Source organism: Lutzomyia longipalpis, chromosome 3 (assembly GCF_024334085.1).
Source record: "Lutzomyia longipalpis isolate SR_M1_2022 chromosome 3, ASM2433408v1".
NCBI classification, from domain to species: Eukaryota; Metazoa; Arthropoda; class Insecta; order Diptera; family Psychodidae; genus Lutzomyia; species Lutzomyia longipalpis.
Window position 1 is genome coordinate 12,986,198 of NC_074709.1, and position 24,897 is coordinate 13,011,094.

The window sequence follows — 24,897 nt, forward strand, 5'->3', positions numbered from 1 at the left end:
TAGGAACATATTTTAATGCTTTGTAAGTTTCTTTGAGAAAATTTATTTCCAAAGAATGATAGTTATTGAATAAAATAGAAATCAAATTGAAATTCTACATTTTTTTTCGTTTTCAGTTTATTTTTTTAATGTCAGTTGCACAGAGTGTAATTTTCAGTAAAAATTCTCTAAATTCTTCAATTTAACTTCATTAAATTGAAATTAAGGAGATAGATAATTCAGGATATAATTGACAGTAAATTAAGAATTATGAAAACACGCAAACCCTTTTTGAAATCTTATAACGACATTTTAAAAGGACGCTAACCTCAAAATATGCATATCCTAGCAGCCATAAATAATGTCTACTAGATGCGTGAGAACCATTAATTTAAACTGTTGGATCTGAATAAGTTACAAAAACTCCAATTTTTGATTCAATTCTGAGTAGTTTTGTCATTTTATTAAATTTAGAAAGTTATTTCTTTAGCTTCACAACAGCAATACAAAAGAACGCTAACCTAAAAGATTTTACTGCACTTCCATCTTGAATTTTTCATGATTTTCTTTGAAGATTATCAAGAAGATTTATGGATTACCACAATTGCCATGATTAATCATCTTTTTAATTTCTTTTGAATTTTTGCATTGACGACAATACAATCATTTTTAGAGCAAAGAAAATAAAGTAAATCGGTTCAAATTAAAACATTTTTACACCGCTTGATAGAGCGCTTGAGTGCGCATCCAAAGGTCGCCGGTTCGAATACAGAACCCGGCAAACGCACCCCATCCGCCAACGTGCAATTAGATGACGTTGACCGGTTGGATCAGGAGATTGATACACTCCTATCCGTAAAATGGCCCACACGTGGTAGTATCTAGCAAGGCCGCCCACTACTTCTCCGCAAGGAGAACAACAACATCATATAGGGCGGCCGGCCCTGTTCCTATATGGAACGTAGCGCCAAAATATTTTTTAAATGATTTTCCTTAGTTTTTAGCATAATGAATCTTTAAAAAACTCTTCCTAAACCCATCAAAGACTTTGAAATTTAATAAAGAAATGATTGAATCGAATTTTATCAAAATTGCGCTAAACATTCGATACAAATTGATCGCCCTTTGTTACTTTGTAGGACGCCTCTTGTCTTTGACTGATAAGGTGAAAAAAAAAACACGATCGCTGATAAGAATTCACGAATATTTAGGCAATCGTCAGAGAACTTTCGTGATTGACTTGTGAAATATGATAACACATCCACTCCCACTCACCTGAAATAGCCAAGTGCTCGCTCAGTGTGTTCCCCTGAAGTTTAGCAGGAATGTCGTTCTTCATTTGGATCACGGTGAGTAGTTTGCAAAGACTTTCAAGGAATGATTTGTCCTGTTTAGAGATCTTCTTTTGCTGATTTTTCAATTTCCTTCAGATTGTCGTGACGACTCTCATTGTCGTTTGGTTCATTTTGGTGAGTATTTGATGGTGTAGCAGTGATGGGATTGAGGTGAATCATCCTTGTTTCCTTCCATTCTCCCTTACAGTACGCTCATAAAGTCCATACGGCAAGAAGGAGAGCACAGACACTTCCACCGGGAACGCGGATAGTACGAGCGAATAATAATACAGTCATCTACACAATCCCAACGACACAGCAACTGGGAACGACCTATCCTGCTTTTGGGCAACCCATCCAAGCTAATGGAATGCAACAAGGTGGTACGACTCTTCCCCCGGCTTACGGTGAGTTCAATACCTACTTTTCCTAATTCTCTTGAATTTTTTCTTTTTAAAAATTAAAGAACACAAATAGGTCTTTAGAAAAAAGATTTTTAACGAATAGAATCTCTAAAATTTCCCAAAAATCAATCACAAATAAAATCTGAAGTCACTTTAAATGATTGTACAAAAGAAAAATTAAAGTAAAAAGGAATAAAAGATAATAAAGATATTTCTGTCAGAATCCAAAGTTAGTTGTTAATGTTAATCTATATGTTATGGGATGGCCTTGTCAGTCAGTATAATCATGAACAAGTTTTTTACGTAGAATTATGTTCATTTCGTAATATCATAATATCCCCAATCAACATTCTGATTACACTGGCTAACAATTTTTTTTAACACAATAGTAAACAATAGAAAATTCAAATTAATGGATTTTTCATCTCTATGCTGAATCTTTTTACCAGCTTATAACCGACTTATAACAATACAAATACGATTATTTAATTGGAAGGCACGTGATCTAATTTAGAATGTAATAAACGTAAAAGACTCTATAAACGTTAATTTCTAAAAATTAGGGAGCATCAAAGGCATACACAGTAAACTTAGAAATGTTAAAAAAGGTATGGAACATAAGTCGTTAGAAAGTCAGAGACATATCTTGAATTATAAAAGTTCTCATCTTTCATAGATCTTTCAGATTAGAAATTAGATAACTTTAACATTAAATATTAAGGGCACTAAACCCTTAAACAATGCAAGAATTCAAGGAAAATATTTTTAATGGCTGAAAATTTAATATAAAGAACATTAGAAAATGAGAGAAGCTAAATATCAAACATTAGATCTTTAAAAACGTTAGAAATCACAAGAATTTATATATCAAACGTTAGAAAAACAGAATAAAGAAACTGTCAGTTGTCGCTGAGTAGGATGGTTTTTTATTGAAATTTCAAGTTTTTGGTATCAGAATTTAGAAATTCAGTTGTAAAAAATCATATTTTGTCCCTTTACGGTTATACCGTAGAATGGACCTCAAAGGGCCAAAAACTTCCGATGATATGCCAATTTGAGAATGAAGAAATATTTAAAAAGAAAACTTCATCTATAAATAGAGAAAATTCTTTAAAAAAATCTATTAAAAATTACTTTTGATTCCAACTTTAAAAGAAAATTAAAGAAAAAAATCAAGAACTATAAATAGAAATTCATTATTCACAAAAAAATGTCGTTCAGTGTCTATCAATTTCTTCTTTTTTTGTGTACCATATTTCCTGTACATTCCCTAATGAATGCTTATCAACTTTTTTCACCTTATCTCACCCACTTGTCCTTCCCTCTACTCTTTATTCTTCCTCAGATTTACCACCAACTTACGATCAAGTCGTGATTTTGCCACCATCGAGCGCTGAAACCACCGTCACAACAACCACAACAACCCAAGTGCGAAGCTGAAGAAATTAAGAGTTTATTTCTTTAAAAAAAAAGAATGTTGCGAAACGGAAAGAAAGGTTCCTTGCTGTTGAGGAAAGAAAAAATCCAAATTGATCTGCGCGGCGACAGAGAAAGGTAGAGCTTCTGGTTTTTTTTATGTTTGAAGCATTGTTTTTTTTTTTATTTTTGTTTTCTGAAGAAATAATAAATTTCACGTAATTTCTATTTTAATTACTTAATTATTTATCTCTTCCTCCGGAAAATCTATGATTTTTTTTCATATTATTTTGTTTGTTTCGTTGGAGAATATTTATGTATATTTTTATTTATTTATTATTAAATTCTCTCATCGAAACGTGAAGCACTCTCAAACCTTTGAAAAATTTTCTTGTTTTTTTTTTCATTTAATCAAATTTCTCACAACATCTAAAAACAGTTGCTAATAAAATTAAACACTTTACGGTGTTTAAGGTAAAAAATTTTTAAAGTTTTTTATATTATGAATTTCTTTGAAAAATTGATTTTGAGTATTTCTTTTGCTTATTTTGATGCAAAAGAAACCAATAAATTGAGCTTACATTTTGGACACATTTTTCCTTCTTTTCAAAATCACTTTACGAATTTTTATTTTACTGAGAAATAAAAAAAATATCAAAAAAGGTTCAGAAACAAAATGGAATTATTTTCTTTTTTTCTTTAATATTCGATGCCTTTTTATTTGCTCTAATATAATTTATGGCACACACAAATAAATTTATGTGTTCTATCTTAATTTTATTTCTTACTATTTATTACATTTTCTATTGATAACACTATTTAGGAAATTTTTTACTTGTTACTTTTACTTTTTTTTATATATATAAATGCAACACTTTTTTTCTGACCATTACAAGAAAATTACTTTTTTTTTTTTTGAATTTTCAGAGAGATTTTTAAAAGTTAAACACGATTTTTATGATTTAAATTTTGGAATTAGTTTCGCTTCTATTTTTGTTTTCTTCTAACGAGAGAAAGTAAAATTTAGCGAATAATTTGTTTTTTAAATATAAAATGCACGGAATACTTTTAAGGTATTTTCTGTATTCTTTGTTTTTTTTTCAAAGATATTTTAGAGATATATTTTGTAAATGAAACTATATATTTTAAAAAGGGGAATAAAAAATAAAGAAGAAAATATTCTATAAAGTGATATAAATACAAAGAAATAGGAAGATTTTTTTTCTTGAAAAGTAGAATGATTTTAATGAAATTATTTACAAATTTCACGCTCATGGGGATTTTTTTTCGATTTTCAAATAAAAAAATAATATATTATTATACCTACAAATTAATATCTATGCCTATATTTACACAAAAGTTCTTTTTTTTGTCATTTTTAACTGTTTTTCTTCTCGGAAAAAATTCCTCTACACTGCCGATTATTCGTTTTTTTTTTTTAAATTGGAATAGTGTGTGCAAATTTAAAGAGTTTTTGCCTTTTTTGTTTTTTTTGAATATTTTGTTGTTAATTTTAATAAAGATCTATTTTTTCTTTTATATTGATCTTGCATATGTCGTATTTTCTAAAGAATATTTACACGAAAGTATTTTTTTTTGTATGTGCTTCTCCTTAATCATAAGACTCACTAAATTTGGTTCAATAATTTTTTAAGATTTTTGTTTTTTTTTCCTTTACTTTCAATATTTGGAAAACATAAAATTTGGATTAAAAAATCTTCTTTTGAGGAGGATAAAATTAGGACTAAACATAAAATACATATTTGTATACTGTGGGACAGGGGAGACAGAAAATTTACTTTTATCCATTAAAATCTAATGAGAATATTTCTTTTTTTTTATACAAACACGCATCGGTAAAAACGTATATATATATAGGGGGGAAGGGGTGTAGTTTTCTTTTTTATGGGGGAACACAAATAGTCCTCATCCACGTGTGTTTACTTTCAAAACAAACCTTTCTTTTTCTTATCTTTCTTTTCTTTTCCGTCCACCGTTCTGAAAATTAATAATCAATTCACAGTCAATAGGATTTTTTGTTGTTGTTTCTATGCTTTTTCATCTCTAAAATGGAATTATTTTCATTTCAATCGGAATTAAGATAGAAAGATATGAGGTGAAAGAGATTAATCAATAAAATATAATTGTAACGCTGTAATTTGCAGGAACTTTTGGTTGTTGATCAAATGTCAATTGCATACTTTTAGTCGTCAATAATTGTTGAGGAAACATTGAAACATGCGGTCTTTGTATCACCATATTTACTCTGTTTGAAGCAATTTCAGAAGACATTTCTCATTCAAAACGTTTTTTTTGACTTCTTTTACAAAATAATTAATGTATTTCCACCTTGGAAAAATAATTAAATTCATTCAAAATCGAGAAATAAAATATTTTACAATTAAATGTTTCAAAGGGTCAAAAGAAACAAGAAATGTAATTTTTGTAATATATTTAAATCGATTCGAAATGACTTTTAAGTGTTCCAAAATGCACCTAAAAGTATGCAATTGCCTTCAACATTTTTTTTACAGTGTCACAGATGAAGATGATTAATAAAATGAAGGGAAACAGAAAAAGGGATTGAGAATAAAACTACAAATTTACAAGAATAAAAAATTGAGAAGAGTGACTTTTGTTTGCTTGTCCTTCAAGTGTCTCATAAATGGTAAAATGGTATTACTGCAGAATATATAAATATACGTGTAAATTACAGTCATGCTGAATGAGAGAGATGCAGAGAAGTGAGGAACGTATAATGTGTTTTCTACATTTCTGTATTAATTTACTTCTTTCTTTTTATACAAAATACTTTTTCTTTTTTTTAATTTTTTCTGTACAGTATGTTTGGAAAGGAATTAGAAGTGAATAAAGGCACTTTATTTACAGAAAATTGAGATTCTATTTTATTGACAAAAAAATCTCTGAGAAAGAACTTTAAAAAAATCAATAAATTTCACTTTGTTTCTTCTCCTCCTGCTCTCTTCAGCTTTGTAAAAAAAAAGTTTTTTTTGTTTATATACTGGGATATAATAAGAAGGTTCTTTTGTGAGTGAAAGTGTATGAATAAATCTACAAAATGCATGAATTGGAAGTTTGTGGTTTTTTTCTTTCTTCATCTTCTTTTCTTTTTTTCTAAGTACAAAATATTCAAAACTAAAGCAACACCAAAAAGACATTAAAAAAAATAAGATTAAATACATTACACAAACATTTAAGAATAAAAAATCAGCAAAATAGGAACACTGGGGTATTTATAGTTGAATGAAAATGCAGAGAAAACACGCATTTTTTGAGTAAGAAAAAATAAAGGAAAAAATTCTTTAAAAGGAAAATAAATTACCTCAGCATTTATCTCCATATATGTCTTCGTAATGACCCCCTTTTGAGACTTTAAATGTAATAAAAACTAATGAAAAAAAATTTAAATCTTTAATGCTTAATTTTGGATATCTTTTTTTAAAAAAATTATAATAGCTGCAATGACTTAAAAAATATTATAAATAAATTCCAGCCGGTTGTTCCCTTATTTCTAAGGAACAAGATAAAATATTACTTTAAAAAATAAACCAGTGCCTTTCATTTAGACAACATACACGCACACTCATGATTATTTGCAATGAAAGTTAATGATGGCTTTAAAGAAAACCTCCATGAATGTACATTATTTGGTGTAATAAATCATTTTTTTAAACTAAAATGAATAAAAACTTTGAAGAAATGCTAAAAAAAGAAACTACGAAAATATCTTACAAATTCTATATGACACCGACACACTCCTATTGTGCCCTTTAAATATTTTTCTTAGCTGTTAATTTGTTTTTGTTTGCTTTCACTTCAACCCATTGTTTTTTTTTTCAAATTCTTAAGTACCCAAAGAACTCTAAAAGATTTTGAATTAAAATTTTTAAAAATTATTCTTGCGGACTTGTTGGCAGATTAGCATTAGAAGCAGCTCGTGATGATTCTGTACCACCAAAGCTTGTGTGGCGTCGCAGCAGCGATCCAAAAACACGACGACCCTTTGACTCATCACCCCTGGAAGACATTGACGCACTCCTAAAAATGTTTTTTTTTCTTTCTTACACAACAAACCGCACACTCCCACACAACACTCTTGTCAAAAGCCATTCCTCTACACAACAAAATCGGTGCACTTCTTTTCCTTTTATTTTTGCAATTTTATGTTTCTTTTTCTTCAAATTATTTTTACCAAAAAATCTTTTGGCAATCCGAACAAAATCAACACATAAAAAGCATTCATTTCTGTTCTTCTAATCATTAAATCGTAAACAAAATATTTTTTATTTGAAAGAAAAACTCAAACAAAAAAAGAGGAAATTAAATAAAACAAAAATTGAAAAGGATTCTGTGAAGAAATAATTAAATAACTGCAAACACCATTTGAAGCATTTTCTTATGTTCATTCAAGAATTTTAGTCTCTTTTTGACAAAAACAGATTCACATGGATTAAATTTCGTAAAGAATTTTATTTTTTGTGGATTCAATCTTTCTCTGCATTTATACTTTGTTCAAATGAACGTTGCAATGAAGCTCCACCAGGTTATGACGTAGCGCGAAAAAGAATTGACCAATGAGGACACTTTGCCCACATTTTATCAACCAATCAGGGAATTCTTAAAAGTAAAATCTTCTTCTTATTTATTTATGTTTCATTTAAAAAACATGTGATATAAAACAGCAGCAGTTCTCTAAATTTATTTCTTGAACGTTTTATTATAGAATTCATTTATAAATTATTTTCTTTTAATAAAGATTTCCTTTTAAAAACAGCAAAAATCTTTAAAAGTATCACAGAAATTCGAATCCATGTGAATCTCTCTTGTTTTATCCCAAAACCCAAAGCATTTTTAATTAAATAATTAATTGTGTTTGTTTGTTATCCATCCCCAAAATCACACGAAAATCACTATAGCAAAATCAAATTTATTATGTGAATGAATTAAAAATAAAGATGATTCGATTAATGATTTCAATGAATATTATATATTTTTTAAATTGAAGCTCATTTAGCAGAAACCAAAATAAATCATTTAATGTATTTTTTATAATAATATTATATCCCAGTATCTTCTTTTACATTCTTTGCATTGGACATTAAAGTTTTTTTTTGTAAATTAGTTGAGAGAAAGAAAAATCATATAAAAGGTTGTAAACAAACTGTGTCGATTTCTCTGTGTGTTTTTTTATGTCTCACGATGAATAAATTTATCGCAGTGTTAATTTGACAATTTTCTTTCTAAATATCGTGTTTCATTTTTTTTTTTTGAGAAATGTGGGTAAAAAAAAGGAAAAAGAAAATTGAGAATAATTAAAAATTAAAAGAGGCATAAATAAAAATGACAATGAGATAGTTAAAGAGAAGTAATTTTTTTTTTAGAGAAAATTTTAGAGGGATGCTGCAAAAGATTTTTTTTTTAAATTGCTTTGAAAATTACTCACTCTTTGCTATTTGCCTCTAAGCTGCGCCTCCTCAATTCCTCAAGTGTCACCCCATTTGCTTCTTCCCATTCCTTCTTCTCTTGCTCAAAGGCGCGTCGTCGGTCCTCGAGTTCTCTAATTTGAATCTCCAGTGTCTGCACAAAAAGGAAAGAAAAAAAAAACAATAATCACCATCGTTCCTTTACAAATTAATTTATAAACCGGAGAAAAATCACCTTTTTTCGTTCCTCATGCCTTCTAGTCAATTCAATTTCCGAATCCTTCAGCTTCTGCTTCTTCTCCTTCACCTTCATCTCAAACACTTGCTCCATTTCAGCTTCCATCTTCTTCATTTTCAGCTCATGATCCCTCTTTTCCTCCTCCATCTGTGCCAGGGGGTTCCTTTTGTTTTTTTCGTATAACCCAAAAATAAATTAGAATTTTTAGTGAAGAACACTTCAAGATGAAACAAAAACGCTTCGTTTCTTTCAAAGTAAATTATTAGAGAGTTTACTCAATCTCGCTTTCACTTTGACGGCAATATAAACGCCACATCGATTGAATTTCTTAAAAGGAGTGGATTTGAGTGTTTCAATTCAACATTTTTTGCTTTACTTTTCTATTAAATTTAAAAGAATTTTCTTAAAATCCTTTCTGTTGAGCAATTTAGACTTTTAACTTCTTGTGAGACCATAGAAAAAAAAATCATTAAGAACAAATCTCCTTCAAACAAAAACTCTTTAATATTCAAAAGAAAAATCTTCAATGTACTCAAAGTCAGACCTTTCGATTACCTTTTCACCACAAAATCTCCTTAAAAAAGAAAAAGAAAAACATTTCCTTTCTTGAATAGCGAGATTGAGCATGCAAAAATAATATTTGAGTCAATTGCTTTCGTGACATGTGAGAGAAATTTCGTGTTGCACACACAAAAAACATAAAAAAAAATTAATAGAAATGAAACCAAAAGGCAAAAGAAAACTGAAATTACATACAGAAGCATTGGCAAGAAGAAATAAAAGACATTCCAAACCATAATAGAAATTATGTGATTGATGAATGGTGCAATGAGATGGAAATACAGGTTATTGAAGAAAATAAAATGTATATAAACTCAATTTTAAGATAAATAAATTTAAAGAAAAAAACTAATAGAAATTCCACATGAAAAATGCCGCAAATTATGTTTTATGGAACTCAGAAACTAAACAAAAAACGAATATTTACGTAAAAATGTTCTTAATTAAATTATTTTATTCTTATTCATAGTGTGACTCCTAGCAAAAAGACCATCCACATTGAGAGATTAAAAATTAAAGATTAAAAATAGAAAAAAAATAATCAAAATTGTTTTGTTAAAAAAAAATTCGTCAAGAGAGAAATTTTATCGTCTTTTTGTTGTATTTTTTTATTTTCAAAGTTTTTTTTTCGTCCATCAAATTATATATTTTTTTCTTTTGTATAAAAAAAACTTCTTGTCGTCACATTTGACTTACCAAACAATCAAAAATGAATTTAAAATCCCTTGACTGCAGAAACTGAGATTAAAATATGTTTTAGTGGTGAGTAAAAAATTAAATAAAGTTCAGAGATGAAACTTAAAATGGGATAACAAGCCATAAGATAACACGCATACAAAAGAAAGAAAAATTAATATATAACCAAAATTAACAGAAAAAAGTCTTTCCAATTTTCGTTCTTTTATGTACATCTCATTTTTTTTTTATTAAATTTCTTTTGGTAAAACAAAATAAGATTCTTAAAAAAATCATTTAGTATTCAAAATGATTCATCCATTCAGAGGAAGTATATTCGTTAAAAAAAATTGAGGGATGAAGATGTTTTATCTAAACTTTTTCTTTTAATGAAATGCGGCGATCAACTATTGAGTGTTGAATAAATTCGCAAAAGGAATTTAAAATAAAAACAAATAGTTTCTAAATTAATAAAAAACACAAAACTTGATTTTAAATCACATAAAAGAACAAGACAGACCTCTTTGGGAATCATCAGGAGGTTGGTTTAGAGGAATTAAGTATAATAGTCTGAATAAATAATTATTTCTTTCACTTACTTATTACTCAATCGTCCAGACTTGCCATCATTGCCCAATCCTGCCAATTTGCGACAACGATAGTTTTCGTAGTGAACGTTGTTGGTGACATCCTTGAGATCGTGCAAGTGTGTCCTTATAACCATATTTCGCAACGCAATAAAGTCACAATGCTCCAAATTCTCCACTGTGTGCCAAAGAAGATTTTTGTTAAAAGTTCTGTGTTTGTTCATTTTGGGGGACACGACACAACCCTCTACTTCAGAAGAAAAACCACAAAAAAGAAAAATAAACTCAAGATAATACCTTCAGCGACGCCCCATGGATACCTCCGACCACGAACCTTCCGCCCATCGACATCGATAACCACATTTGCACCCACAACAGCAAATGGAACACGACTCCTGAGTTGTTTCAGCACTTTAGCCTCCTCCTCATCCTCCAGTGGTTCCGGAAAGTCGTAAATTTTGATTTTGTGCTGGGCAATCTCATTGAGAATCTATCCAGAATGGTTGAAATTGAAATGTAACAATAAAACCCATCAAAAGATCATAAAGTGTAAGAAGAGATGCTCCTAATGGCCCCTTTTCTCATTAAATTCCCTTTCCTTATTTTTCCATACAAATTTAAGAAATTAATCATTTTTTTACGTGAAATTTGTCATGAATAAATTTATGAAAAAACCAGAAGCTTCAAAGAGTTTGATTGTAAAGAAAAAATAACGAGCAAAGAACTCGATGAACATACCAAACAAATAGATCTTATTGTGAGAAAAACAACAAGAAAGCATTGTTTTACCAAAGTATATAGCAAAAAAAACCTTCCTCGAAGCTCGTGCGTGTGATTCTCACTTACATATTTCAAATTTCAGTTAAACGTTTCACATTTTTTTTCCCTCTTCACGAGAAACTTATACAATATTGTTCCAGATATAAGAAAAATTATTGAAAAGAGAAACAAAGAATTATTTACCTGCTTCTTAAATAGTTGCACTTCTTCCGGTGTCATTGTATCCGCTTTGGCAATAACTGGAATGATATTGACTTTGTCGCAGAGTCGTTGCATAAATTCTACATCTAATGGCTTCAATCCATGCCCCGATGGTGCAATGAAATAGAGACAGACATGCACACGGCTATCGGACATTGCTTTTCGATGTACGCGAGATTCTGCCGTCAGGTATTCCTCATATTTTGACTCAACAAAATCAATCACTGGTACCCAACTACAAAGGCATCCAAAACCGTTAAAAATCCTTCCGTTTTTAGGACATTTTTTTCATATTTTTTTTTTAGTTTGAAAAACTCACCAATTGCTATTGTCGACAGCATCACCAAAACCGGGTGTATCAACGACGGTTAGTGTTAAATTCACACCATTTTCCTTGAGCAAAACTTTCGTAGTTTCCACCTGGACTGTTTTCTTCACACGCAGAGACGGTCCCGGATGTTGGTCCTGATTGTAAATATCCGCAAGGAACATTGAGTTGATCAATGTGGATTTTCCCAGTCCAGATTCACCTGAAAAATTAACAATTTTCCTTTTTTTTTTCTTAAATTCTTTTAACGATTTTTTTGGTTTCTTTTATCAGTTTAAGAGTTATAACGATTTTAACGGTATTTTATCTTATTTAGAGATCCGGTATAAAAATTCATTATTGACTTATAAATCCCTTCTAATCCTTTAAAGGAGTTTATCCATTCCTGTATGGTAAAACTCACCATTAAAGGAAGCAATAAAGAAACCTCCTTTATTCCGCTAATAGATTGTAAAGCTTCTACATAAAACGTAAAAGGCAGAGGAACAAAAGTAAAAATTCAAGTCTTTCAATGACACCAGAGATGGATGATTCTGTTTAAAATTAGCGGTATACTATTGAAGTTTTTAATCTTAATCAAACAATCTCCAAATCATCCATAAAGCATGAATTTGATTAAAAATACAAGCATCTGTCTTTATTTACTTATGATGCGTTTGATGAGTTTTATTAATCTCTCTATCCTAGAAAATTATATATTCTTCATTCATTGAGACTACATTCGGTTCCACGAAGTCTCTGTTAATCGTTTTGACGCGAAAGGGGTCAAAAGACTATCAGTAGTTCATTATAATGAACTTGTTAGCAATTCAATTTATCCGGACTTTTTTTTCTTTCAATTCAAGAAACTTAAAGAGGGCAGAGAGATGGAATTTTCTAATTAAAGAAAAAAAACTCACCGACAACCATGAGAGTAAACTCAAATCCCTTCTTAACAGCCTTTCTGTAGACTTGATTTGGTAAATTTGCAAATCCAACATAACCCTCGAGCTCTTTTGGCTTTGGGCGTACAATTGCCTGCTGCTTCTCCCGATCCTGCCTCTCGGTGACCATCTTATTTGAATCCTGATGATTATTCTCGTGCGCGAAATCCCTCTTATCCTTCCCAGCTGCAATGTTATTCAAATTGTTCACTGTTGCGGCATTTGTGTGCCCATTGTTAATGGCCGTGACAACTTTGTCCACTGCCGATGGTGTTGTGGCTGAAGATACTGACGTTGCAGAAATCTGCTGCGCGAAAGGAGTTCAATTAATAACACAACTCTTTCAACTTATATTTGCGAATCTCTTTCTTTTTTTTTCACATTAACTTTGGCAGCCAATTGAAATGCTATTTATTACAATTTTTTTCTTTTCATTCCCGCAAGTAAATAAAGTCGTCAAATAATGTCCAAAGAGAAATTTTCTCAGTTTAAAAAATGATCAATTTTGATTCTGTCATATGCGTGTGATGACTCTCTTTCATTTACCAACCATCAGAGAGCAAATTGATCAAAAGCATTAATTTTTCTTGAAACTTTTTTTTTGTAGCTCTGTGCGAGTTGAGAAACTTACTTGTGTCGCCGTAACATTGTGATTGTTATGATTATTGAGGGCCGTGGAATTAGTCGAAGTTTCCTGCTTGAAGAACATCTCCCTCTTCGATTGTAACTGAATATTTTGCAACAAAATTTGCCAAAATTTCATCCCAAATTTGTATTTCATGTGTATTGTTTCGTGTCATCCGAAGAAAATAAACCAACCGAAAATAAAGGGAAAGAAGAAGAAAAAACAATATATAAATTATGAGCTTTAAAAATTCAAAAAGGAAACCAAATAAATTAATAAATGAGATTAAAATTAGTCCAAAAATATGTGTGATGTAGTAGGTATACAAAATGCAAAAAGAAATAAATGTTAGTTTTCTTTAGTAGCATGAAATATTAACACAGCGTGGAAAATGCTACAAAAAATATATTTTTTCTTTTTTTATCACTCTATAAAACAATGCCCCAGAATCACGCTAAAGCCACAAAAATGATGTGATTTTTCACCAAATCCAAATGAATTTCAGTCATTCGATAGTTAAGAAAAAATAAAATAAAACAAACATAAAATATAAAACAACCCAATTGATAGGCAAATGTAGGTCATTTATGCTATTTCATTTTGTCTGCAGTCCAACAATGCGATAAGCATTTAGCGGTGCTCAATTTATTGCTATAATATTTCTGTTAGGATATAATTTATATTAATTTCTCTCCATTGAAAGCAATTTCCTGAATGAGTTCATTCACAGTCACACTTACGAGCCTTTCGTAATCCTTTCACCTGTTTATTGTGAATTTTTAGCCCAATGCAATGAATAGGAAAGGATGTCATGCACAATACAAGGGCGAAGTACCTAATTGAAGGAAACGCAGAAAACAATTTTAACCCACCCAGTCTTGTAGGGAATCAAAAAAGGATAAAGAATCGCCAAAAATATTCACCATTTTCCACTGGGGTCACAGCGAAAAAAGGCAATAAAGTTTTGTAAAAATTCAAAAAAATTGGCCGCCATTCGCCATTTTGTTCATTTCAATGCATGAATCATATGTTTCAATGCTTCGTCATGAGTTTGTCTATGAGAGTTTGACATTTCATTCATTTTTTTTTGGGAGAAAATAAAAAAAATCGCGTATTTTTTTAATTTAATTATCGTGGTAAATGTGTTTTACGTGTTGTTCAAGAGTGATTTTTATATCTGAATACCTGAAGGATGAATTCCCGCACAGTTTGTGACCGTCTCAGCGAGCACATCTCTCGTTACAAAACAAAGCAATCCAAAAACAATGGTCGTGGATCGTCTTGAAGATGACTTTTTCACGAATCGAGAGATCCTCTGCGCTGGAATCCTTTGCGTTTCACACCACCACGACGGACAAGACGATGGATTGCTGGTTTTGTGATTCCCTGGATGATGTCACGCAAAACCTTACGATGTTTCTTGGCACCACCTTTCCCAAGACCTTTTCCACGACCAATGATGTGCTCGCTGAGACGGTCACAGGCTGTGCGGGAATTCTTTTTTCAGGTATTCAGATATAAAAATCACTCAATCAACACGTAAAACACATTTACCACGATAATTAAACTAAAAAATACGCAATTTTTTTTATTTTCTCCCAAAAAAAAAAAATGAAGTGTCAAACTCTCATCGACAAGCTCATATTGACGAAGCATTGAAACATATGCTTCATGCATTGAAATGAACAAAATGGCGAATGGCGGTCAATTTTTTTGAATTTTTACAAAACTTTATTGCCTTTTTTCGTTGTGACCCCAGTGGAAAATGGTGAATATTTTTGGCGATTCTTTATCCTTTTTTGATTCCCTACAAGACTGGGTGGGTTAAAATTGTTTTCTGCGTTTCCTTCAATTAGGTACTTCGCCCTTGTATTGTGCATGACATCCTTTAATCCATTGTTGAAGAATTTTCTTTCATATTTCCTCTATTATAGAATTAACTAATTGGATTTTTTTCTGTGCAAATAAATCAAGTGCATAGCTTTGAAATCTCTTCTATAGAGATAGAGGATGGTTTTTGGAAGATTCTTTTAAAATGCATTTTTAGATTAAAATGCATTACAAACAACGTCTTAAGAGTTTAGGTTTATATGAAGATTTTGATTAAGTAAACGTCATTGAGAGTTGTTGCATTACAGTAAGATTTTTTTGAGAAATTCTAACGTTTAAAATTCTTTTTTGGAAAACTTTTAATGTAAATTTCACCCGGGAAATAATTTTTTTTGACTTCTAAAGGAAAATCGGAACTGACTGAATTTTTAGTGTGTTGTTTAGACACCTAAACACCCCAACCTTGGCTAATAATAATTTTCTTCTAAAGCACAATGTTATTTTCTTGCAAAAATAAATTATTATCTTTTTTTTTAACAATTTAATCAAAGACGTTTCAGTACACAGAAAACCTCAAGAAAATCATAGAGAATCCAACCAAGTCATTTCAATTAACCTTGTGTTGGCTCAAACAGCACTGTAGAGTACTAAATGTGATGAGATAAAAAGCATTATAATTGGGACAGCGTGTAATTTCTGTATGTTGTTGAATTTTACATTCTTCTCATTCACAAATTTTATTACAGATAAATACAACTTACGTTAAAAAAAAACTATTTTAACGATTATTTACTGAATGACATGAATTTATTGTTTAAAAAGGAGTTTTAGCAAGAAATTTACATTGCGATAGTTAAAATGAAAACCATCTGAATCAATATCTTCCAACGTAAATTCTTGGGAAAATTGGAAGCAATACCGTGAAAAACAATGTGTCAGTGCCCATCCCTGACTGAGAAAATTATATATATATACAAACTGGCTGCGTATTATTTTTTTTTACATAATTCTCATTCTATCAAAGTTCATTAAATAATAAAATCACACGCTGAATGGTTGAAAAAAAAATGTCTGTGATGGCATATTTTGCTGACCGGAAAGTTTCGCATTTTCATGTGAAAGCATTTTGGAATTTTATCGCTGAAAAATTCGTAATGAAGAATTTCTTTGCGACAAATCCATCTTTGGGAATGCACTTTTATGAGGACGAGTAATCTCTTTTATCTTATCACATGCAACTGTTGACATATTCGGTATATAAAGTCACACCAACATATTGGAGAAAATATCTCACATGAAGTTCATCTTGTCTTTTAATCTGTTTTATGCTCCTCTTCTTTCTTTTTTTTCTCATCAAACTTCTCTCCCTCTTCATCTTCCAACTTTTTTCTTCTTTCTTTTTTTTTAAAACCAAACTAATCATCACTTGGCGGTTTTGCCAGCGCGCGTCTATTTTTCTCAAGCACACAGACAAAATGATGAAGAAAGGAAAATAAGAAAAAGAATGCTAAATGAGAGCAGAAGAGAGCAAATGCAGACCAAACAGGAAATGATGTCTATTTATTCAATAAAATTTCATCTTCTCCAAATAATCATACAACACCACTCAACACTCTCAAGCACACACGAAGAAAATGAATCATAATTAAATTATTAATAAAAAAAATGATGGGAAAAACTACAATTCAAAGCTTATAGGTATGTGTGGTAGATAATCAAAAGCAATATAATGATCAAAATGATTTTTTTGAAGCTCAAAAAAGCAAAAAAAAAAAAACTTCACTCGTGAAATTCTCTCAAAATAAATAAATCTTTTTTTCTTTCATTTCTCTTCCCAAAAACTACACGCATTTTCAAATTTATTTTTAATGCTTAATTTTTCCACAGCACAATGTGAATTTTGAGTTTCCTTGTGATGCTCATGATTTGTGGGGGGTGTTTTGTGGTCAATGTATGTTATGTCTTACCGCTGATGCAAGGACAGCATTATCGCCATTTCCATTCTTCTCAATTACGACGCCCCCCAGTCCACCGTTTTGCTCCAGGAGTCTCTGTTTATACGCCAATCGATCGAGACTGGGAATACGATAGGATCCGCCAATGCCCTCCTTTTTAGATTTCAACAATAGTACAAATTACTTTTATCCAATCTCTCTTTTTCGTTCTCTTTTAATTACATTTCTTTGGTTACAATGAAAAACTAAATTGTAGAGATTTCTTCTCTTTTAACTCTCTTTAAATGTTTCCGCCTCATCAATGACTCCCTAATAAATCGTTTAGTGTCTCTTTTACACGCGCTTCTCACCCAAAGATGATTTCTTATTTATTATTTTTTGTCTTCTATGGTGTGCATTTGACATTTTCCACACTTTTTCTCACAATTAGTTACAAAAAAAAGGGAAGGAGAAAAGTTATAAAATGCTTTACAAACTTGAACTCAATTAACCCCTTTGCCATGAACTTAGGAAGACTTATTTACAGTGTGGTGTAAAAATGCAGAAAATTACTTTTTTTTTTAAATGAGGAGAGTACATAAATTATACTTTGTTCAAATTAACCTTGCACTGAAGCTCCAGTCCGTATGTTAGAAATAATAAGAAAATGTTTTGAAAGCCAATCAGAGGTCTTCTTTCAAACACAGACTTTTCGTCTTATTCACTGAGGAGGAGTTTTAGTGTAAAGGTGTATTTGAATAAAGTATAGAAAATGCATTGTATGTACAGATTTGTACAATTGAGCTGAATTAAATATTCCAATAAATAAAAAAATCCTAATTCTCTTTAAAAAGTCTTCGAGTAATTGCTACACACAGAGAAATTTTGATCAAAAGTGGCAGTGAAACTGTCAATTTTTGCGAGTGTGCCACTCGCATTCGTTAATGACGAGTATTTCCTATATTGTTTACATTGGAGAATGCGAATCAATGTGAGGTTATGTGCGAATATCTCACTCGCATTCGACTAATACGAATAATTTTTCTGTGTGTACTTAGGAAAAATCTCAACAGAGTTTTGCTCAATGAAAAATGGACAAAAAAAATTATTCCGGATTTTGCTTTTAAAATCATCACGATGAGAGCAACAATACCACCCAGATGTCTATTTTCAAATAACAATCAGAGCGGAAAGCTCTTATTTTTCACAGATTCTTGATCACTCCAAGACGTCACATTGAGTCTCATTTTTCATTTACAATAATATTCAAATGATATTTTCCACTTTTTGTAATATGCCACTCATGTGGATTTATAGTGACACGATAGAGTTGAGAAAAAATATATATTTATTCCTCCTGATGTTCTTTTTATGCGTTTCCCTCCTCTTTTTTTTCTAATACGGAATTGGTGTTAAAAGATCAAATAAAATCTATACAGAAGTATATCATTATAACTATTTATTCTACTTCTAAAACGGCACTCTTGAAACTTATGCTCTCATCTCATGGAAGGGAACTTAAATAGCAATCCTTCCATCCATTTACACAGGCGGGGAGCATAATAAAAAAAATCTTAACGACATTTACGCTTTATTTCGTTGTACGAGACCCTCCTTCATCGCCAGCTTGCTCTCAAAACCCGTGTCACACAACAATAAACATTTTTAGTGGATAACCACAAATTAGAGAATTCCACCGAGTCAATGGAACATTTGTGAACGTGATTTTGATGATGAGGAATGTGGAAAAAAAAGAAAATATAAAAACGATCTTTGGTAAAATACATGACTTTAAAATAATAATAATTTTCTTCATTCATCTCTATATTCTCAAAATGTCTTTTCATACACCAAGTTAAAGAAAAAACTTCCCATAAACTGACTTAAGAAGTTTGAAAAAAAAAAAAAGAAAAAGTGTTGTGACACATTTCTAATTTGTTCTCACTACTAAAAAAAAATTCCCTCCAACAAGGTTTAAGAATTTAATCCCATTTGTATTCGAGTGGAAGATTGTTGAAATAGAAACTAAACATTTGTAGAGAGAAAAATGTGTGTAAAAAAATATAGACCATGGATTAACTAAATTGCGATGAAAATTACGGTTAAGAAAACGATAAAAAAAGTATCTTAAGTGTGTAATGTCTTTAATTTTCTTGTTGATGCCCAAAAAAAAACTTCTCAATTAGTCTTTCTACATTTCAGCCGTTTTAATTCCTAATTTTGCTGTTCAATTTGGTGCCTTAGAGGGGCATTATGGACTTATTTTTGCAAATTCTGTGGAAGTTTTCATGAAAAACTAAATATTTTTTGTAGAATTTTCAATCAATTTTGGAGTTGTTTTATTTGCACGCAAACTCTCACACAGGTTTATTGACTTTACCTTATAAATTTGATTTGTTATCGCAAAATAAATTGATAAATTGCACCTCACTTTACAATTTTTTTTGATTTTCCAGTAAAACTAGACTTTACTGATAATAAATTTTATCTATATATAGCTTAAAAATTCGCACAAACACTACAGAAATGTTTCCTTTTATTAATAAAAAGACTTTTCTTTGCAAATATAATTAAAATTTCACATCAAAGCCGTGAGTTCAAATCTCACAAATGATTAATATTTATGATTTTTTTCTCTTCGGCCTCCGAATCCTTTTTCCAGCTTTCCAATCTTCTTTACCTCCAATTCTTTCAAAGTGCTTTCGTTGATTTAAATCACATGAATGATTAATCTTCATGCGCATAAATACAACACGAAGGCTCCCAAAGGTGCTTCGAGGAAACATTTGGAGCTCCTAAATTGTCCTGAATATAAAATAGAGGCTAACATATTCCTCCATCATTCTTCTTATTTATTTAGCTAAAAAAATTGCATTTTATTCATCTCTATGAATGAATGTAAATGATTTTTGAGATTGTTTGCTGAATTTTGGCGGACTTAAGCAAATTTACATGAAGCCAGAAGATTTCTGAGCATTGGAAATGATTCTCAACATTTCATAAGCAATTTTTAAGCTTTTTTTTTCAAAAGCTTTTTCATGAAAACTTCCACACCAATAAGCATTTAAAGCGCCACGCAAATGGCAATTAAAATAAAGGTATAAAAAATATTTTGCTAAAGCTAAAAGATCATTTTTCTTTCCCTGATTGTGAATAAAAAAATATAATGCTGGATATGTTGGAAAATACATTTATATATTTCTTGCAAAAATTCGCACCTTTTCCCTTTCAGATCGATCTATCTTGCCGAATTCATTGCGATCACGATCAATCTTCCCAAAGCTAGAGGTGTACTTGGGGAGTGTGGGTGGTGGAATGGGTCTGGCGGCAATTACGGGCTTCTCATGTTGCTTATTGACCCCGTGTATGCCTGCTGTTGGTCCCGCTGGGACACCAGGTGGCACAAAGTTTGCCATATAGGCCCCAGGTGAGGAGAGAATGGGCTTTGTGGCAGGAACTGGCGGAGGACCACCCTGAGGTACTACGGGCGGCTGTTGAACCCCCGCTTGTTGCTGTTGCGACGTGATTGGCGTACTCATTTTCTCATAACACTGTTCCAAGCACTTTTTCAAGAAGTTCCCGTGACTCTCCAATTTCGACGCACTGCTTTTATCACACCTTCAAATCCACACCACACACTGCCTCTATACCTTTCCCGGAACACACAACACAACACTGATTGTGGTACGGGGGAGTCTTTTCTGCGCTCTGACTTCTTATGTTAAGAAATTGGAAGCAAATGTGATGCCTTCTTGTCTTAATTATTCAATCAAATTAATTATAATGGAATCTAATGGCGAGGGACACACAAATTGGCCTTCTTCTTTGCCCTCTTCTTCCCCCCAATCTTGATAAAATGTCAATGTAGTTGAGAGAAAATTGCACTCATGAGATATTCTATTGATTAATCATCAATAAATGGAGAAAATTGAATTATTGTGCTACGACGAGTCCACATGAGAAGACATAAAAAGTGGGTGCGTCATTTTTTTCATCTTGTCTTCATTCCTATTCGTTTGCAATGAAATTCTTGGGCATGTAGAATGCATTTTTTTTGCACCTAATTCATCTCTATGGAAGCAAGCTTCACAACTTGTTTGCAACGAACTAATATGGATCAGCAAGTGCGCAGCCGAGGAAAAAAGAGAAGTATAAATCTCATTGCAAGATGATTTTCCATGTAAAGAGTTGAGCCACTTGAGATGGCAAGAACAATCACTTTTAGTCTTTTTTCCACCACAAGCACTGATTTTATTTAATTAGTCAAGAGGAAAAATCTCCGGCTGCTCAACTGGGAGTAAAGTGAGCTGGGACATGGGCAATGTGTTCAAAAGTCATTTTCTTTTCCCCCCATAGCGCGATGAAATATACATTAAGTCTTCTGGGTTGGCTATATAATGTAGGAAGTTCTATAAGAAGAAATCTCTTCTCCTGAATACATTTCATTCAATTTCTAACATCCCACACCATTTCTTAGTACTCAAAATCATTCTCTCTCCCCATCTCTCTCCGATGCATACAAGAGAGAGGAATTAAATGTGTGGCTTTTCACTTCCATGAAAGCCAAAGCATCTTGCAATTGAGACATTCCTCTCGACTTAATCCCCAAGACTCCTCACAGGGAGGGTGCAAGCAAGCAAATGTTATATGCCTTTTGGTAAAAAAAAAAGAAAGTAAGAAGTCAGGAATGTAAAGAGCAAACCAAATGTTGATGATATTTCTTGTAAAATTTTATAGAGAAATGTTTGAAGATTTTTTTTAAATGCCTAAGAATATTTTTTTAAAGAAATCTTTTTGACAAAATTATTAAAACTTTTTTGCTTTAAGAATTTATTGCACGTTAATAGAAGTAATTTTCAGGAGAATTAGAAGCTAAACCAAGTCCGTGAAGGACCTCTCTCAAAATATTTATAAGATTTTCTACATTCTCAAAAAAATTAAAAAGCAGAGATTTGCTGGAATTTTTTGAGAAAAAGAGCTGATTTAGTCGCAAAATAGGCTGATTAACCTGATTAATTTAATACTTTGGAAGAAGAATCAATTGAGAATTGAAGAAACCTCCAAAGCATTATTTTTCTTGGCAAAATGCAACGAAACATAATTAACCAATTAAAATGCTCATAAATTGAACTTCAATTGGTAATAAAAAAAAATATTTTATTGAAATTATTACAAAACTCTGCAATTGAGCAAAAGAAAGTACAAATTGCGTGATTACCTAAAAGAAATTCAAGTTATTGCTCATTTTATTACTTATATGAAATTTTAAACTTTCCTGAAGAACTTAATATAAAAATGCAAAAATCTCTCATCCATAAACTCTCTTGAATTCTTTACACATTGCTTGATGGATTCTGGCGATAGGAATCTCTGTGAGATTTGAATACCTCGTTGAAAGAAAAATAAGGTCAAGGATGCTATTGAGCAATTTTCATTGTTCTACGAGAGAACCCCTCGTTTTGGTTATTTTCGCCTCTTCAGCTTCTTTTTCCCAGAACCTTGGCAATTAGCATCGTATAGAGGTCCTCAATCTCACATCATGAATTGTATTGGTATGAATTAAAAAGGGAGAAATGGGAAGAAAGTATGTGTGTGAGCAGAAGAGTCAAGTGGATGGTTTTTTTTCAATGTACATCTTCCCCTATAAGTGCAGGTTTATGGTGTTCCAGGGATAAAATGCCATGTCCAGGAACATTCTCCCCCTAAATTTCTTCCATAGTCCCCGCCTTTTGTCCCTCTCACGCGTTCTCTTTTATTTTCTACATGGGTGTGTTTGGCATTAATGTCACACAACCAACTCTTCAGCGCATTTTTCACCCCTCAGCAGCACTCGCTCTTTTTGGCCACCCTCTCCGGATGCCTTCCCTGTACGCCACGAAGGTCTCGTGCCCATAAAAAGTCCCTGGAAAATAAAATCTCTGTGGGGGGCATACTTCTGCTGAATTTCTTTAATTTCTTTTTCGGCTGATCTTGTGGCCACGAAAAATGGGGAATAGAAAATCATGGAGAAAATTGAGAATCCTCCCAGCCATTGATAAGACTGGCTCTATTGATTTTCTCTTCTCTCTGAGTAGTACAAAAATTTGTAAGACTCCCACAATTTAAAATCTTTATCAATAATCTTTCTTTCTCCCACCCATATGCAGAGAAAATTCATCCAGGACTTTCCCAGGGAAGGGTGGGTGTGTGCAATGCCCAAATTGGGCAAAGAAAATCGATAAGGTGTTCATAACTTTCACAGAGTTTCCCTGCCATTTTCCATCGCGGCTCTTATGGGGGTGGTGGTTCCCAAAGAAGGGAGAGAGAGAAATTCATTCTCATTTGGACTTTGTGAATGACTCACATCTTCTGCGTTTACCCTCAACTAAATAAACCAGAGATTGGTAATGTCTGGGAGAGGTTTCATTTCTGGCTGGCCTACAAGGAGAATAAAATGAACAAAATATAAACGAGAAGAAGGGAAAAAAGAAGGCAAAAAAGCGCCCCGAAGACTGTCGCAGAACGTATGTTTGTTTTCCACACAATTTCCACCAAATTTCCTACCTTTTTCACACAAATCACCCCAAAGGCATACCACAAACACCTCAATGATCACTTTTATTGCAATTTTCCCGTTTTTAACGCACAAATTAACTTAATTTCTTGTGATTGAAATTCGCGAGAGCGACAAAACACACCAGCAGCGCGTAGAGAGAATATGTAAACCCATCAAAGTATAAATGCCGATTTTCAGCAGTTGCCCCCTCAAACACTGCAGTCGGCTCGTTATGAGGGGAAAGCACTGTAGCTGATACTATCGACAGAGATCAGCACTTTTTCTGACGATGCCCAATCTACAGAAATACACACACTACTGAGAAAATCTACACATTCAAAATGCGAGCTGATTTTTAACTAAAAAAAAAATTGTTGAGTTTTTTTTTCAGATTAAATTAAATTGATGAATAATTCCTAAATTATTAAAGAATACTCATTGCAAATAATTCTAAAAAAAATCCCTTCATTATTCTTTAAATTATCTCCCAAAAAGAAATTTTCCTTCCCTTGAATTTGAAAAGAAAAAAAGATTTTTTAGACATTTTTTATAATAGTCATTAATTTGAGGGGCAAAATAAATCAATACGTTCTCTGGAGTTGATTTTAGAACCTTACTAATCATAATCTTTTAAAAATAAATTAATTTTCTCAACATTGACCCACTCCCAGCTCACCCCCACCCTTTAATATTTCTTTTCAGCTCTACTTCTTACAAACACGTCTCGTGCTCACAAATTCACACACAAAAAATACTAATTATAAATTTAATTAAGCTGACGAGGTAATAGAGCATTAGCTGATGACAGTGATTCCACGAGACTGAATTAAGTTATAAGGGAAAATTAAATTCATACACGCGTACAAAACTTGGGAGAAAAAGTTATTTCTTTTGTAGCTCGCTCGCTATACGATGTGACTGGTTGAGTTATTTGTATTTAAACAGATTCTTTCCTATAGAAACGTATAAGCTCCTCTCATGTTAAAGATTTTAAAATTTTTATACTACAACCCATTTCATTTTACTTTTTTATCTACTAAAACTCATCAAAGTCAGAGTAAATGACATTCCCATTTTGACCACAAACAGTCTCCACAAAGGAG

General features: G+C 31.7%; 2 protein-coding genes and 1 long non-coding RNA gene across 37 annotated transcripts in view; 2 read left to right on the plus strand and 1 right to left on the minus strand.

Annotated features, from left to right (window-relative positions):
• LOC129793263 (uncharacterized) overlaps positions 1-24,897 on the plus strand; it is a 70,694-nt gene that overhangs the window by 3,331 nt on the left and 42,466 nt on the right. The window lies entirely within an intron of this gene.
• Positions 1,148-3,370, plus strand: LOC129793256 (uncharacterized). The gene is made up of 4 exons (XM_055833088.1): positions 1,148-1,328; positions 1,410-1,448; positions 1,522-1,720; positions 3,063-3,370. The coding sequence occupies exons 1-4, from the start codon at positions 1,305-1,307 to the stop codon at positions 3,155-3,157; spliced, it is 357 nt and encodes a 118-aa protein (XP_055689063.1). The 5' UTR covers positions 1,148-1,304; the 3' UTR covers positions 3,158-3,370.
• LOC129793174 (septin-7) lies at positions 2,949-23,983 on the minus strand. 35 transcript variants are annotated; one of them, XM_055832943.1, is made up of 12 exons: positions 23,803-23,967; positions 20,478-20,974; positions 17,293-17,433; positions 13,502-13,597; positions 12,847-13,174; positions 11,939-12,149; positions 11,602-11,854; positions 10,936-11,128; positions 10,651-10,816; positions 8,813-8,978; positions 8,598-8,731; positions 2,949-5,131 (listed from the first exon to the last, which is right to left on the minus strand). In XM_055832943.1, the coding sequence occupies exons 2-12, from the start codon at positions 20,796-20,798 to the stop codon at positions 5,080-5,082; spliced, it is 2,061 nt and encodes a 686-aa protein (XP_055688918.1). In that variant the 5' UTR covers positions 20,799-20,974; positions 23,803-23,967; the 3' UTR covers positions 2,949-5,079. The 35 variants fall into 35 exon arrangements, with proteins under 35 accessions (XP_055688918.1, XP_055688919.1, XP_055688917.1 ...); XM_055832944.1 differs by having other exon boundaries at positions 20,478-21,015; XM_055832942.1 differs by having other exon boundaries at positions 20,478-21,049.